At 45.6% G+C, this 15,014-nt stretch overlaps 1 protein-coding gene across 1 annotated transcript in view; it reads right to left on the bottom strand.

Moving 5' to 3' along the window:
- Nucleotides 1-15,014, bottom strand: part of LOC109884424 (calcium-binding protein 2-like) — a 48,720-nt gene that overhangs the window by 30,343 nt on the left and 3,363 nt on the right. Inside the window, exon 2 of the mRNA XM_031814530.1 lies at nt 14,811-14,993. Coding sequence (XP_031670390.1) covers nt 14,811-14,993 — 183 coding nt within the window. The remainder of the gene's footprint in view (nt 1-14,810; nt 14,994-15,014) is intronic.

The raw sequence follows: 15,014 nt of genomic DNA, 5'->3' as shown, positions 1-15,014 counted from the left end.
GAATAAACCTACAGTCATGTAACAACACTGTAAAACCATAGTCCTCGGACTCCTCGGTGTGATGTCATGTTGTGTTCACAGCTGAGGAATAAACCTACAGTCATGTAACAACACTGTAAAACCATAGTCCTCGGACTCCTCGGTGTGATGTCATGTTGTGTTCACAGCTGAGGAATAAACCTACAGTCATGTAACAACACTGTAAAACCATAGTCCTCGGACTCCTCGGTGTGATGTCATGTGTTCACAGCTGAGGAATAAACCTACAGTCATGTAACAACACTGTAAAACCATAGTCCTCAGACTCCTCGGTGTGATGTCATGTTGTGTTCACAGCTGAGGAATAAACCTACAGTCATGTAACAACACTGTAAAACCATAGTCCTCAGACTCCTCGGTGTGATGTCATGTTGTGTTCACAGCTGAGGAATAAACCTACAGTCATGTAACAACACTGTAAAACCATAGTCCTCGGACTCCTCGGTGTGATGTCATGTGTTCACAGCTGAGGAATAAACCTACAGTCATGTAACAACACTGTAAAACCATAGTCCTCAGACTCCTCGGTGTGATGTCATGTTGTGTTCACAGCTGAGGAATAAACCTACAGTCATGTAACAACACTGTAAAACCATAGTCCTCGGACTCCTCGGTGTGATGTCATGTTGTGTTCACAGCTGAGGAATAAACCTACAGTCATGTAACAACACTGTAAAACCATAGTCCTCAGACTCCTCGGTGTGATGTCATGTTGTGTTCACAGCTGAGGAATAAACCTACAGTCATGTAACAACACTGTAAAACCATAGTCCTCAGACTCCTCGGTGTGATGTCATGTTGTGTTCACAGCTGAGGAATAAACCTACAGTCATGTAACAACACTGTAAAACCATAGTCCTCGGACTCCTCGGTGTGATGTCATGTGTTCACAGCTGAGGAATAAACCTACAGTCATGTAACAACACTGTAAAACCATAGTCCTCGGACTCCTCGGTGTGATGTCATGTTGTGTTCACAGCTGAGGAATAAACCTACAGTCATGTAACAACACTGTAAAACCATAGTCCTCGGACTCCTCGGTGTGATGTCATGTTGTGTTCACAGCTGAGGAATAAACCTACAGTCATGTAACAACACTGTAAAACCATAGTCCTCGGACTCCTCGGTGTGATGTCATGTTGTGTTCACAGCTGAGGAATAAACCTACAGTCATGTAACAACACTGTAAAACCATAGTCCTCGGACTCCTCGGTGTGATGTCATGTTGTGTTCACAGCTGAGGAATAAACCTACAGTCATGTAACAACACTGTAAAACCATAGTCCTCGGACTCCTCGGTGTGATGTCATGTTGTGTTCACAGCTGAGGAATAAACCTACAGTCATGTAACAACACTGTAAAACCATAGTTCTCAGACTCCTCGGTGTGATGTCATGTTGTGTTCACAGCTGAGGAATAAACCTACAGTCATGTAACCACACATGTAAAACCATAGTCCTCAGACTCCTCGGTGTGATGTCATGTTGTGTTCACAGCTGAGGAATAAACCTACAGTCATGTAACAACACTGTAAAACCATAGTCCTCGGACTCCTCGGTGTGATGTCATGTTGTGTTCACAGCTGAGGAATAAACCTACAGTCATGTAACAACACTGTAAAACCATAGTTCTCAGACTCCTCGGTGTGATGTCATGTTGTGTTCACAGCTGAGGAATAAACCTACAGTCATGTAACAACACTGTAAAACCATAGTCCTCGGACTCCTCGGTGTGATGTCATGTTGTGTTCACAGCTGAGGAATAAACCTACAGTCATGTAACAACACTGTAAAACCATAGTTCTCAGACTCCTCGGTGTGATGTCATGTTGTGTTCACAGCTGAGGAATAAACCTACAGTCATGTAACAACACTGTAAAACCATAGTCCTCGGACTCCTCGGTGTGATGTCATGTTGTGTTCACAGCTGAGGAATAAACCTACAGTCATGTAACAACACTGTAAAACCATAGTCCTCGGACTCCTCGGTGTGATGTCATGTTGTGTTCACAGCTGAGGAATAAACCTACAGTCATGTAACAACACTGTAAAACCATAGTTCTCAGACTCCTCGGTGTGATGTCATGTTGTGTTCACAGCTGAGGAATAAACCTACAGTCATGTAACAACACTGTAAAACCATAGTCCTCGGACTCCTCGGTGTGATGTCATGTTGTGTTCACAGCTGAGGAATAAACCTACAGTCATGTAACAACACTGTAAAACCATAGTCCTCGGACTCCTCGGTGTGATGTCATGTTGTGTTCACAGCTGAGGAATAAACCTACAGTCATGTAACAACACTGTAAAACCATAGTCCTCAGACTCCTCGGTGTGATGTCATGTTGTGTTCACAGCTGAGGAATAAACCTACAGTCATGTAACAACACTGTAAAACCATAGTCCTCGGACTCCTCGGTGTGATGTCATGTTGTGTTCACAGCTGAGGAATAAACCTACAGTCATGTAACAACACTGTAAAACCATAGTCCTCGGACTCCTCGGTGTGATGTCATGTTGTGTTCACAGCTGAGGAATAAACCTACAGTCATGTAACAACACTGTAAAACCATAGTTCTCAGACTCCTCGGTGTGATGTCATGTTGTGTTCACAGCTGAGGAATAAACCTACAGTCATGTAACAACACTGTAAAACCATAGTCCTCGGACTCCTCGGTGTGATGTCATGTTGTGTTCACAGCTGAGGAATAAACCTACAGTCATGTAACAACACTGTAAAACCATAGTCCTCGGACTCCTCGGTGTGATGTCATGTTGTGTTCACAGCTGAGGAATAAACCTACAGTCATGTAACAACACTGTAAAACCATAGTCCTCGGACTCCTCGGTGTGATGTCATGTTGTGTTCACAGCTGAGAAATAAACCTACAGTCATGTAACAACACTGTAAAACCATAGTCCTCAGACTCCTCGGTGTGATGTCATGTTGTGTTCACAGCTGAGGAATAAACCTACAGTCATGTAACAACACTGTAAAACCATAGTCCTCGGACTCCTCGGTGTGATGTCATGTTGTGTTCACAGCTGAGGAATAAACCTACAGTCATGTAACAACACTGTAAAACCATAGTCCTCGGACTCCTCGGTGTGATGTCATGTTGTGTTCACAGCTGAGGAATAAACCTACAGTCATGTAACAACACTGTAAAACCATAGTCCTCGGACTCCTCGGTGTGATGTCATGTTGTGTTCACAGCTGAGGAATAAACCTACAGTCATGTAACCACACATGTAACCCCGGATCAAACAGCTGAGGAAATGTGATTGTCTCCTCTTTTCAACTGCATAAACACAACAGATGTCTTAGGCTGTATCCCAAAAGGCATCCCTATTCCCTTTAGTGCACTACTTTTAACCAGGGCCCAATAGACGTCCACTATGTAGGGAATAGGGTGCCAGTTTGGGACGCAGGCGTAGACATAGTAGGATGACAGGAGAGAGGGAAGAAACACTTTTTAAAAACAATCTCATGTCGCAGAGTCAACAACTTTATGATGGTGTTCAGAAGACAGGCCATCCTGACCCTGGTTTAACCTGGACTCTGGATCACAATGCTCTGGAAAGGCACAGAGGCGTGTGTGTGTGTGAGTGAGAGAGACAGAGAGCTTGGGTCTGTGTGTGTGTGTGTGTGTGTGTGTGTGTGTGTGTGTGTGTGTGTGTGTGTGTGTGTGTGTGTGTGTGTGTGTGTGTGTGTGTGTGTGTGTGTGTGTGTGTGTGTGTGTGTGTGTGAGAGAGAGACAGAGAGCTTGGGTCTGTGTGTGTGTGTGCTTGCGTAACTATGTGTGTGTGTTCTTACGTGTGTGAGCCTGCGTCTGTCTGCGTGTGTGACTGCTTCCTGACCCTTTCCTCTGAGCCTCTTGAAGGTTGAGCGGAACTTTAATCAAGTTAAATGCAATAGTCTGTTGTGTTGTGTGTGTGTCATCTGTTGTAACATCTAGTCATCATCTGTCTAGTCCTACTGACTCACGCAACACTGATTCATTCACTAGTTCATCTGTCTCATGGGTTTTCCCATCAAGACACATTTGTATATTTTCCACAGCAAGATACATCTCCCCGATCTTTCCTCCTCTCCTCTCTTTCCTCCTCTCCTCTCTCTCCTCCTCTTCTCTCCCCTCTCTCCTTCTCTCCCCTCTTTCCTCCTCTCCTTTCTCCTACCTCTCCTCTCTCCCCTCTCCTCCTCTCATCTCTCCCCTCTCCTCCTCTCATCTCTCTCCTCTTCTCCTTCGTTTCCTCTCTCTCCTCCTCTCCTCTCTCCCCTCTCTCCTCTCTCCCCTCTCTCCTTCTCTCCCCTCTTTCCTCCTCTCCTCTCTCCTACCTCTCCTCTCTCCCCTCTCCTCCTCTCATCTCTCCCCTCTCCTCCTCTCATCTCTCCCCTCTCCTCCTCTCATCTCTCTCCTCTTCTCCTTCCTTTCCTCTCTCTCCTCCTCTCCTCTCTCTCATCTCTCCTCTTCTCCTTCCTTTCCTCCTCTCCTTCGTTTCCTCTCTCTCCTCTCTCTCCTCCTTAGTTTCCTCTCCTCCTCTCCTCTCTCTTCCTCTCCTTCCCTTTCCCTCTCTCCTCCTTTCCTCTCTACTCCTCTCTCTCCTCCTCTCCTCTATCTCCTCCTTTCCTTTCCTTCCTCTCCTCTCTCTTCTACCTCTCCTCTCTCTCCTCATCTCCTTCCTTTCCTCTCCTCTCTCTCCTCCTCTCCTTGCTCTCCTCCTCTCCTCCTCTCCTACCTCTCCCCTCTCTCTAGTACACATATCCAGGCATCAGATATCTCAGAATGAACTGTGAAACAAACAAACACTCACACACATATTATAGTTCTATACTATATCAACAATTGAGGCCAACAGCAGCATGTCGTTGCTTGTTCATATGGAAGTTGACAGGTTTTAGATTGTCATCACAGAAGATACCATCATTATATATATATTGTGTTGGTTCTTGTATGTGTAGTAGGTACATACATGTATAGCTTTGTACACTCTGGGCATGTTTGATCAATTAGCTCAGTTGGTCAGGTGTGAAGCCTAGTTGGAACAAAACCCTGCAGTTCCTGCAGCACTCCTGGTACAGGGTTACGTACCCCTGATCTAGTCTGTTACTTTAACAATGGTCCCTCTTCCTGTCTTTCTCTCTCTTCTTATCTCTTCTATCTCCGTCTCACTCGCTCTCTCTATTTCTCTCTCTCTCTATTTCTCTCTCTCTATTTCTCTCTCTCTTTCTATCTCTCACTCTCTATTTCTCTCTCTCTCTCCCTCACTCCTCTCTCTCTCTCTCTCTCTCTCTCTCACTGGATTGCTCCATATTTCCCATTGATACTCCCACGCTCTCCATAATTTCCTATAGACCTGTGTAGTGTGATTGTGTTTTCTTCATCTACTGTATATGAGATTTGCGTTGTCTGGTATGTTCTAGAATGATTGGAATGGATTACAATAGGGCCACAATGACAGAAGGAGAGCGAGACCAGAGAGAAAGACAGTGGGATAGATAGACAGTGAGAGAGAGGGAGGGAGGGATAGAGAAATAGAGAGAGATAATCACTTATATTCTGTATGACAGCTGTCAAACGACTATGTCAGATCAGCTCAGCTTGTTTGAACTGTCTGTCTATATATACAGTGGGGAGAACAAGTATTTGATTCACTGTCGATTTTGCAGGTTTTCCTACTTACAAAGCATGTAGAGGTCTGTAATTTGTATCATAGGTATCAGACAGAATCTAAAACAGACTGTGGTCCCAGCTCTCTTCAGGTCATTGACCATATCCTGCCGTGTAGTTCTGGGCTGATCCCTCACCTTCCTCATAAAATGCAAATTAATTACTTAAAAATCATACAATGTGATTTTGTTTTAGATTCGGTCTCTCACAGCTTTGCAAGTAGTAAAACCTGCAAAATCGGCAGTGTATACAAATACTTCCACCAACTAGGTGGAAGATCAGCTGATGTGACCATGAGCAAGGCACCCTAACCCTAATTTCTCCTTTAAGTCTCTATGGATAACAGCGTCTACTAAATGACTAAAATGTCAATGTAAAGCCTTTCTGACCATTTTTGCTGTTTTTGTCCTTCTGTCAGTAGCTCTGTTGCCATGGAGATCAATGACTTGCAGAGCAACAGGCAGAATGAAAGAATGAAAGATAGAAATCACCCTTTTAGGAAATCATGTTTTGAAATGTTTTGTTGGTGTTCCTGAGTCCCAAATGGCACCATATTCCCTACGTAGTGCACACATTTTGACCATTAGCCCTATGGGATCTCCTTCAAAGTAGTGCATTATGTAGGGAACAGGGTGCCATTTGAGACACTCTCCTAGCCCTCACTAAAACACTAATCTGGACCCATGACTGTTACCATAACAACACACCTTCAATGGTACCATTCAGTCTGATTGTCAGTATTGCTGGCAGGCCCCTAGCATTGTCTCCATTCAGGAGAAGTCTCAGGAGTCGTAGTATCAATGACAACTGTCCATCTCTCTCTCTCTCTCTCTCTGTTTATGTGTGTGTCACCCTATTAGGTCTGGAAGTGTTAAATAACTACAGTGACTCAGTGAGAACCCTGTCTATTCTCTACATGACTCCTGATGATATATGGGTAGTCTTATGTAGTCCTGTAAATGTTGTAACATAATGATAATGGTATTGCAGTCAGAGTCAAATGAGTCAGCATGACATCTATGGACATGTTAGATAAATATAATGACTGTTCCCCCTCTTTCTCTCTCTCTCTCTCTCTCTCTCTCTCTCGCTCTCTCTCATTCTCTCTCTCCTCTCTCTCTTTCTATCTTTCTCTCTCCTTTCATCTTTCTCTCTCTCTCTCTCCTCTCTCTCTTCCAGTGTCTCGCATTCATCTCATCTTCTGTTCCACCTACTTCAGGTGTCTGTCCATTCATCTCATCTTCTGTTCCACCTACTTCAGGTGTCTGTCCATTCATCTCATCTTCTGTTCCACCTACTTCAGGTGTCTGTCATCGTCATTCATTCTATATCAGATCAGGGGATTCATAAACATAACGAGCCGAAGAGCATCATATTATATCCTGATTTCTTCCTTCCATTAGTGAGCATTGAACATTGACATTGTATTTAATTCAAAGCTTTATTTTTCATGGACAAAGCATTATGGTTTATTTCCTCCACCACCTAATCTGTTGTTTCTCAGTGTACGGTGTGTTTTTTTATTTTTTATTTTTTATTTTTAACCTTTATTTAACCAGGCAAGTCAGTTAAGAACACATTCTTATTTTCAATGACGGCCTGGGAACAGTGGGTTAACTGCCAGTTCAGGGGCAGAACGACAGATTTGTACCTTGTCAGCTCGGGGGTTTGAACTCACAACCTTCCGGTTACTAGTCCAACGCTCTAACCACTAGGCTACCCTGCCGCCCCATGAAGGGGCATGAAGGGCTGATGAACAGCGGTTACAACAGAAACATGTAGCTTCATGACGAGTTGGAGGGTACTATGGTGTTAAATACTGAGCTAATGATGAGTTTGAGGGTACTATGGTGTTATATACTGAGCTAATGATGAGTTTGAGGGTACTATGGTGTTAAATGCTGAGCTAATGATGAGTTTGGAGGGTACTATGGTGTTATGTACTGAGCTAATGATGAGTTTGGAGGGTACTATGGTGTTAAATGCTGAGCTAATGACGAGTTTGGAGGGTACTATGGTGTTAAATGCTGAGCTAATGACGAGTTTGGAGGGTACTATGGTGTTAAATGCTGAGCTGTAGTCGATGAACAGCATTCTCACATAGGTATTCCTCTTGCCCAGATGGGTTAGGACAGTGTGCAGTGTGGTTGCGATTGGGTCGTCTGTGGACCTATTGGGGCGGTAAACAAATTGGAGTGGGTCTAGGGTGTCAGGTAGGGTGGAGGTGATATGGTCCTTGACTAGTCTCTTAAAGCACTTCATGATGACGGAAGTGAGTGCTACGGGGTGGTAGTCATTTAATTCAGTTACCTTAACTTTCTTGGGGACAAGAATAATGGTGGCCATCTTGAAGCATGTGGGAACAGCAGACTGGGATAATGATTGATTGAATATGTCCATAAACACACCAGCCAGCTGGTCTGCGCATGCTCTGAGGACGCGACTAGTGATGCCGTCTGGGCCTGCAGCCTTGCGAGGGTTGAAATGTTTAAATATTTTACTCATGTTGGCTGCAGAGAAGAAGAGCATGCAGGTTTTGGTAGAGGACCGTGTCAGTGGCACTGTATTGACCTCAAAGCGAGCAAAGAAGTTGTTTAGTTTGTTTGGGAGCAAGACATCGTGGTCCGCGACGGGGCTGGTTTTTCTTTTGTAGTCCGTGATTGACTGTAGACCCTGACACATACCTCTCGTGTCTGAGCCATTGAATTGCGACTCTACTTTGTCTCTATACTGACGCTTAGCTTGTTTGATTGTCTTGCGGTGGGAAAAGCTACTCTGTTTGTATGCGGTCATGTTTCCGGTCACCTTGCCCTGATTAAAAGCAGTGGTTCGCACTTTCAGTTTTGCACGAATGCTGCCATCAATCCACGGTTTCTGGTTGGGGAATGTTTTAATAGACGCTGTGGGTACAACATCACCGACATCACTTGCAAATAAACTCGCTCACCGAATCAGCGTATTCATTAATGTTATGGTTCGACGCTTTGCGGAAAACATATCCTAGTCTCGACCCCGCCTTGTGCAACTGGGTCCTGAAGTCCTCAACACAGGGGTCCCACAAGGGTGAGTTCTCAGCCCTCTCCTGTACTCCCTGTTCACCCATGACTGCGTAGCCATGCACGCTTCCAACTCAATCATCAAGTTTGCAGACGACACTACAGTGGTAGGCTTGATTACCAACAATGACGAGACGGCCTACAGGGAGGAGGTGAGGGCCCTCAGAGTGTGGTGTCAGGATAATAACCTCACACTCAATGTCAACAAAACAAAGGAGATGATCGTGGACTTCAGGAAACAGCAGAGGGAGCAGCCCCCTATCCACATCGACGGGACAGTAGTGGAGAGGGTGGAAAGTTTTAAGTTCCTCGGCGTACACATCACGGACAAACTGAAAAGGTCCACCCACACAGACAGCGTGGTGAAGAAGGCGCAGCAGCGCCTCTTAAACCTCAGGAGGCTGAAGAAATTTGGCTTCTCACCAAAAACACTGACAAACTTTTACAGATGCGCAATTGAGAGCATCCTGTCGGGCTGTATCACCGTCTGGTACGGCAACTGCTCCGCCCACAACCGTAAGGCTCTCCAGAGGGTAGTGAGGTCTGCACAACGCATCACCGGGGGCAAACTACCTGCCCTCCAGGACACCTACACCACCCGATGTCACAGGAAGGCCAAAAAGATCATCAAGGACAACAACCACCCGAGCCACTGCCTGTTCACCCCGCTATCATCCAGAAGGTGAGATCAGTACAGGTGCATCAAAGCTGGGACCGAGAGACTGAAAATCAGCTTCTATCTCAAGGCCAGCAGACTGTTAAACAGCCATCACTAACATTGAGTGGCTGCTGCCAACATACTGACTTAATCTCTAGCCACTTTAATAATGGAAAAATGTATGTAATAAATGTATCTCTAGCCACTTTAAACAATGCCACTTTATATAATGTTTACATACCCTACATTATTCTTTCATATGTGCATACTGTACTCTATACCATCTAATGCATCTTGCCTATGCCATTCTGCCATCACACATTCATACATTTTTATGTACATATTCTTATTCATTCCTTTACACCTGTGTGTATAAGATAGTTGTTGTGAAATTGTTAGGTTAGATTACTTGTTAGATATTACTGCATGGTCGGAACTAGAAGCACAAGCATTTCACTTCACTCGCGTTAACATCTGCTAACCATCAATCCTACTATCTATGCTGCTCTGCTACACTCTCTATAAACACTATACTGCTTCCTCTGTCTATAAACACTATACTGCTTCCTCTATCTATAAATAATACACTGCTTCCCATGTCTATAAACACTATACTGCTTCCTCTGTCTATAAACACTATACTGCTTCCTCTGTCTATAAACACTATACTGCTTCCTCTATCTATAAATAATACACTGCTTCCCATGTCTATAAACACTATACTGCTTCCTCTGTCTATAAATAATACACTGCTTCCCATGTCTATAAACACTATACTGCTTCCTCTGTCTATAAACACTATACTGCTTCCTCTGTCTATAAACACTATACTGCTTCCTCTGTCTATAAATAATACACTGCTTCCCATGTCTATAAACACTATACTGCTTCCTCTGTCTATAAACACTATACTGCTTCCTCTGTCTATAAACACTATACTGCTTCCTCTGTCTATAAATAATACACTGCTTCCCATGTCTATAAACACTATACTGCTTCCTCTGTCTATAAACACTATACTGCTTCCTCTGTCTATAAACACTATACTGCTTCCTCTGTCTATAAACACTATACTGCTTCCTCTGTCTATAAACACTATACTGCTTCCTCTATCTATAAACACTATACTGCTTCCTCTGTCTATAAACACTATACTGCTTCCTCTGTCTATAAACACTATACTGCTTCCTCTGTCTATAAACACTATACTGCTTCCTCTATCTATAAACACTATACTGCTTCCTCTGTCTATAAACACTATACTGCTTCCTCTGTCTATAAACACTATACTGCTTCCCATGTCTATAAACACTATACTGCTTCCTCTATCTATAAATAATACACTGCTTCCTCTGTCTATAAACACTATACTGCTTCCTCTGTCTATAAACACTATACTGCTTCCTCTGTCTATAAACACTATACTGCTTCCTCTGTCTATAAACACTATACTACTTCCTCTGTCTATAAACACTATACTGCTTCCCATGTCTATAAACACTATACTGCTTCCTCTGTCTATAAACACTATACTGCTTCCTCTGTCTATAAACACTATACTGCTTCCTCTGTCTATAAACACTATACTGCTTCCTCTGTCTACAAACACTATACTGCTTCCCATGTCTATAAACACTATACTGCTTCCTCTGTCTATAAACACTATACTGCTTCCTCTGTCTATAAACACTATACTGCTTCCCATGTCTATAAACACTATACTGCTTCCTCTGTCTATAAACACTATACTGCTTCCTCTGTCTATAAACACTATACTGCTTCCTCTGTCTATAAACACTATACTGCTTCCCATGTCTATAAACACTATACTGCTTCCCATGTCTATAAACACTATACTGCTTCCTCTGTCTATAAACACTATACTGCTTCCTCTGTCTATAAACACTATACTGATTTCTCTGTCTATAAACACTATACTGCTTCCTCTGTCTATAAACACTATACTGCTTCCTCTGTCTATAAACACTATACTGCTTCCCATGTCTATAAACACTATACTGCTTCCCATGTCTATAAACACTGTACTGCTTCCTCTGTCTATAAACACTATACTGCTTCCTCTGTCTATAAACACTATACTGCTTCCTCTGTCTATAAACACTATACTGCTTCCTTTGTCTATAAGTACTATACTGCTTCCTCTGTCTATAAACACTATACTGCTTCCTCTGTCTATAAACACTATACTGCTTCCTTTGTCTATAAGTACTATACTGCTTCCTCTGTCTATAAACACTATACTGCTTCCTCTGTCTTTAAACACTATAATGCTTTCTCTGCCTATAAACCCTAAGAACAGTGCTTACATAAGATAACTACACTTCCTTACGTAAGGTCAACCCTGGTGTCATAATCAGAATTGTTTTATTGCTGCAGCTTTTTCCCAATCTGGCAGTTGGGTGTGGGGAGCGTTTGATTAGGTCTGATTTAGCGGCATCCCAACTCTGGGGTGATTACTTTTGTCTGACTCACTATGCCCTGAGAACAAGAGGTCACTGATAGGATTAGATGATTAGAAATAGAATTAATGGAACGGTCGTATCATTGACTTCAATGAGGATGCCTGTTCTATTCATCATTTTTCAATGCATTTAATCCTGCAGAAAAACTTGGCCCAGGGAACAATGGGTCAGTAACACTGACATTCATTCTCTCTTCTCTTTCTCTTTATTTCCCCATCTCTTTATTGCTCTCCTCCCTCTCTTTTCATTCACTCTCTCTCTCCTCCCTCTCTTCTCTCTCTCTGTAGCTCTCGTTCTCTTGTACTATGTCTCTGGTCTTGGTGAAGGTACTCCACATCTGAGAACTAAACCCAGGAAAAGTGTTTGAACAGACTAAACAATTGTTATTTGTGTGTGAGTGTCTTCTCTCATGTAATATTATCACAATAGAGTGCTCCAACTACTTTTCTATACAACCAGATGAAGCCAGACTGGAAGAAGTCACAAGTAAAGAACCCCAAAGGTACAGAGACAGACCAACAGTAAAGATGTCACAGACATATAAGGACTGTCACAAGTCAAGTGACCTACAACTAAATGCCTTGACAAGTAATCTGGCAGGCTAGCACTCCCTCAGGCTAGCACTCCCTCAGGCTAGCACTCCCTCAGGCTAGCACTCCCTCAGGTAGACTCCCTCAGGCTAGCACTCCCTCAGGCTAGCACTCCCTCAGGCTAGCACTCCCTCAGGCTAGCACTCCCTCAGGTAGACTCCCGCAGGCTAGCACTCCCTCAGGCTAGCACTCCCTCAGGCTAGCACTCCCTCAGGTAGACTCCCGCAGGCTAGCACTCCCTCAGGCTAGCACTCCCTCAGGCTAGCACTCCCTCAGGCTAGCACTCCCTCAGGTAGACTCCCCCAGGTACGGACTCCCCCAGGTACGGATTCCCCCAGGTACGGGTTCCCCCAGATAAAGACTCCCCCAGGTACGGATTCCCCCAGATAAAGACTCCCCCAGGTATCGATTCCCCCAGGTACGGATTCCCCCAGGTACGGGTTCCCCCAGATAAAGACTCCCCCAGGTAAGGACTCCCCCAGATAAAGACTCCCCCAGGTACGGAATCCCCCAGGTACAGATTCCCCCAGGTACGGGTTCCCCCAGATAAAGACTCCCCCAGGTACGGATTCCCCCAGATAAAGACTCCCCCAGGTACGGATTCCCCCAGGTAAGGACTCCCCCAGATAAAGACTCCCCAGGTACGGATTCCCCCAGATAAAGACTCCCCAGATACGGATTCTCCCAGATAAAGACTCCCCAGGTATGGATTCCCCCAGATAAAGACTCCCCCAGGTAAGGATTCCCCCAGGTAAGGATTCCCCCAGATAAAGACTCTCCAGGTACGGATTCCCCCCAGATAAAGACTCCCCCAGGTACGGATTCCCCTAGATAAAGACTCCCCCAGGTACGGATTCCCCCAGATAAAGACTCCCCCAGGTAAGGATTCCCCCAGGTACGGATTCCCCCAGATAAAGACTCCCCAGGTATGGATTCCCCCAGATAAAGACTCCCCAGGTAAGGATTCCCCCAGATAAAGACTCCCCAGGTAAGGACTCCCCCAGGTAAGGACTCCCCCAGGAAAAGTCTCCCCCAGGAAAAGTCTCCCCCGGGTAAAAACTCCCCCAAGTAAGGACTCTCGCAGGTAAATACGTCTGTAGGTAAGGACTCCCCCAGTTAAGGACTTCCTCAGGCAAGGACATCTGTAGGTAAGGACTCCCCCAGGAAAAGACTCGCACAGGTAAGGACTTCTTCAGGTAAGGACTCCCCCAAGTAAGGAATTCCCCAGGTAAGGACTCCCCCAAGTAAGGATTTCTTCAGGTAAGGACTCCCCCAGGAAAAGACTCTCCCAGGTAAGGACTCCCCCAGGTAAGGACTCCCCCAGGTAAGGACTCCCCCAGGAAAAGACTCCCCCAGGAAAAGACTCCCTCAGGTAAGGACTCCCCCAGGTAAGGACTCCCCCAGGTAAGGACTCCCCCAGGTAAGGACTCCCCCAGGAAAAGACTCCCTCGGGTAAGGACTCCCCCAGGTAAGGACTCCCCCAGGCAAGGACGTCTGTAGGTAAGGACTCCCCCAGGTAAGGACACTTCCAGGTAAGGACACTCCCAGGTAAGGACTCCCCCAGGAAAAGACTCCCCCAGGAAAAGACTCCCCCAGGTAAGGACTCCCCCAGGTAAGGACTCCCCCAGGTAAGGACTCCCCCAGGTAAGGACTCCCCCAGGCAAGGACGTCTGTAGGTAAGGACTCCCCCAGGTAAGGACACTTCCAGGTAAGGACACTCCCAGGTAAGGACTCCCCCAGGTAAGGCCTCCCCCAGGTAAGGACTCCCCCAGGTAAGGACTCCCCCAGGTAAGGACTCCCCCAGGAAAAGACTCCCCCAGGAAAAGACTCCCTCGGGTAAGGACTCCCCCAGGTAAGGACTCCCCCAGGCAAGGACGTCTGTAGGTAAGGACTCCCCCAGGTAAGGGCACTTCCAGGTAAGGACACTCCCAGGTAAGGACTCCCCAGGAAAAGACTCCCCCAGGAAAAGACTCCCTCAGGTAAGGACTCCCCCAGGTAAGGACTCCCCCAGGTAAGGACTCCCCCAGGCAAGGACGTCTGTAGGTAAGGACTCCCCCAGGTAAGGACACTTCCAGGTAAGGACACTCCCAGGTAAGGACTCCCCCAGGTAAGGCCTCCCCCAGGTAAGGACTCCCCCAGGTAAGGACTCCCCCAGGTAAGGACTTCCTCAGGTAAGGATTCCCCCAGGTAAAGACTCCCCCAGGTAAGGACTTCCTCAGTTAAGCACTCTCCAGGTAAGGACTCCCCCAGGTAAGGACTCCCCCGGGTAAAGACTCCAACAGTTGAGTCGCTCCACCTGTACCAGTATTATACCTGTCCGAAGACGGAGGCGATGATGGGTTTGAGCCTCCTCCTCTCGGGGGTCTTGAGCCCCCAGGTCTCCTCTGGTGCCTCTGTAGCGGAGGACAGACTTCTGGTCTTAGTCTTCTTAGAAGGCCTCTTTATGCTGCAGGAGCTCCATCTCCTCAACTTCTCTATCTTCTTCTTGATGGATCCCTGACAGACAGAGACAGAGAC

This window comes from Oncorhynchus kisutch, unplaced genomic scaffold, assembly GCF_002021735.2.
Source record: "Oncorhynchus kisutch isolate 150728-3 unplaced genomic scaffold, Okis_V2 Okis07a-Okis12b_hom, whole genome shotgun sequence".
Classification (NCBI taxonomy): Eukaryota; Metazoa; Chordata; class Actinopteri; order Salmoniformes; family Salmonidae; genus Oncorhynchus; species Oncorhynchus kisutch.
Note: the sequence above shows the minus strand (reverse complement) of the source record. Positions and strands in the feature narration are given on the sequence as shown.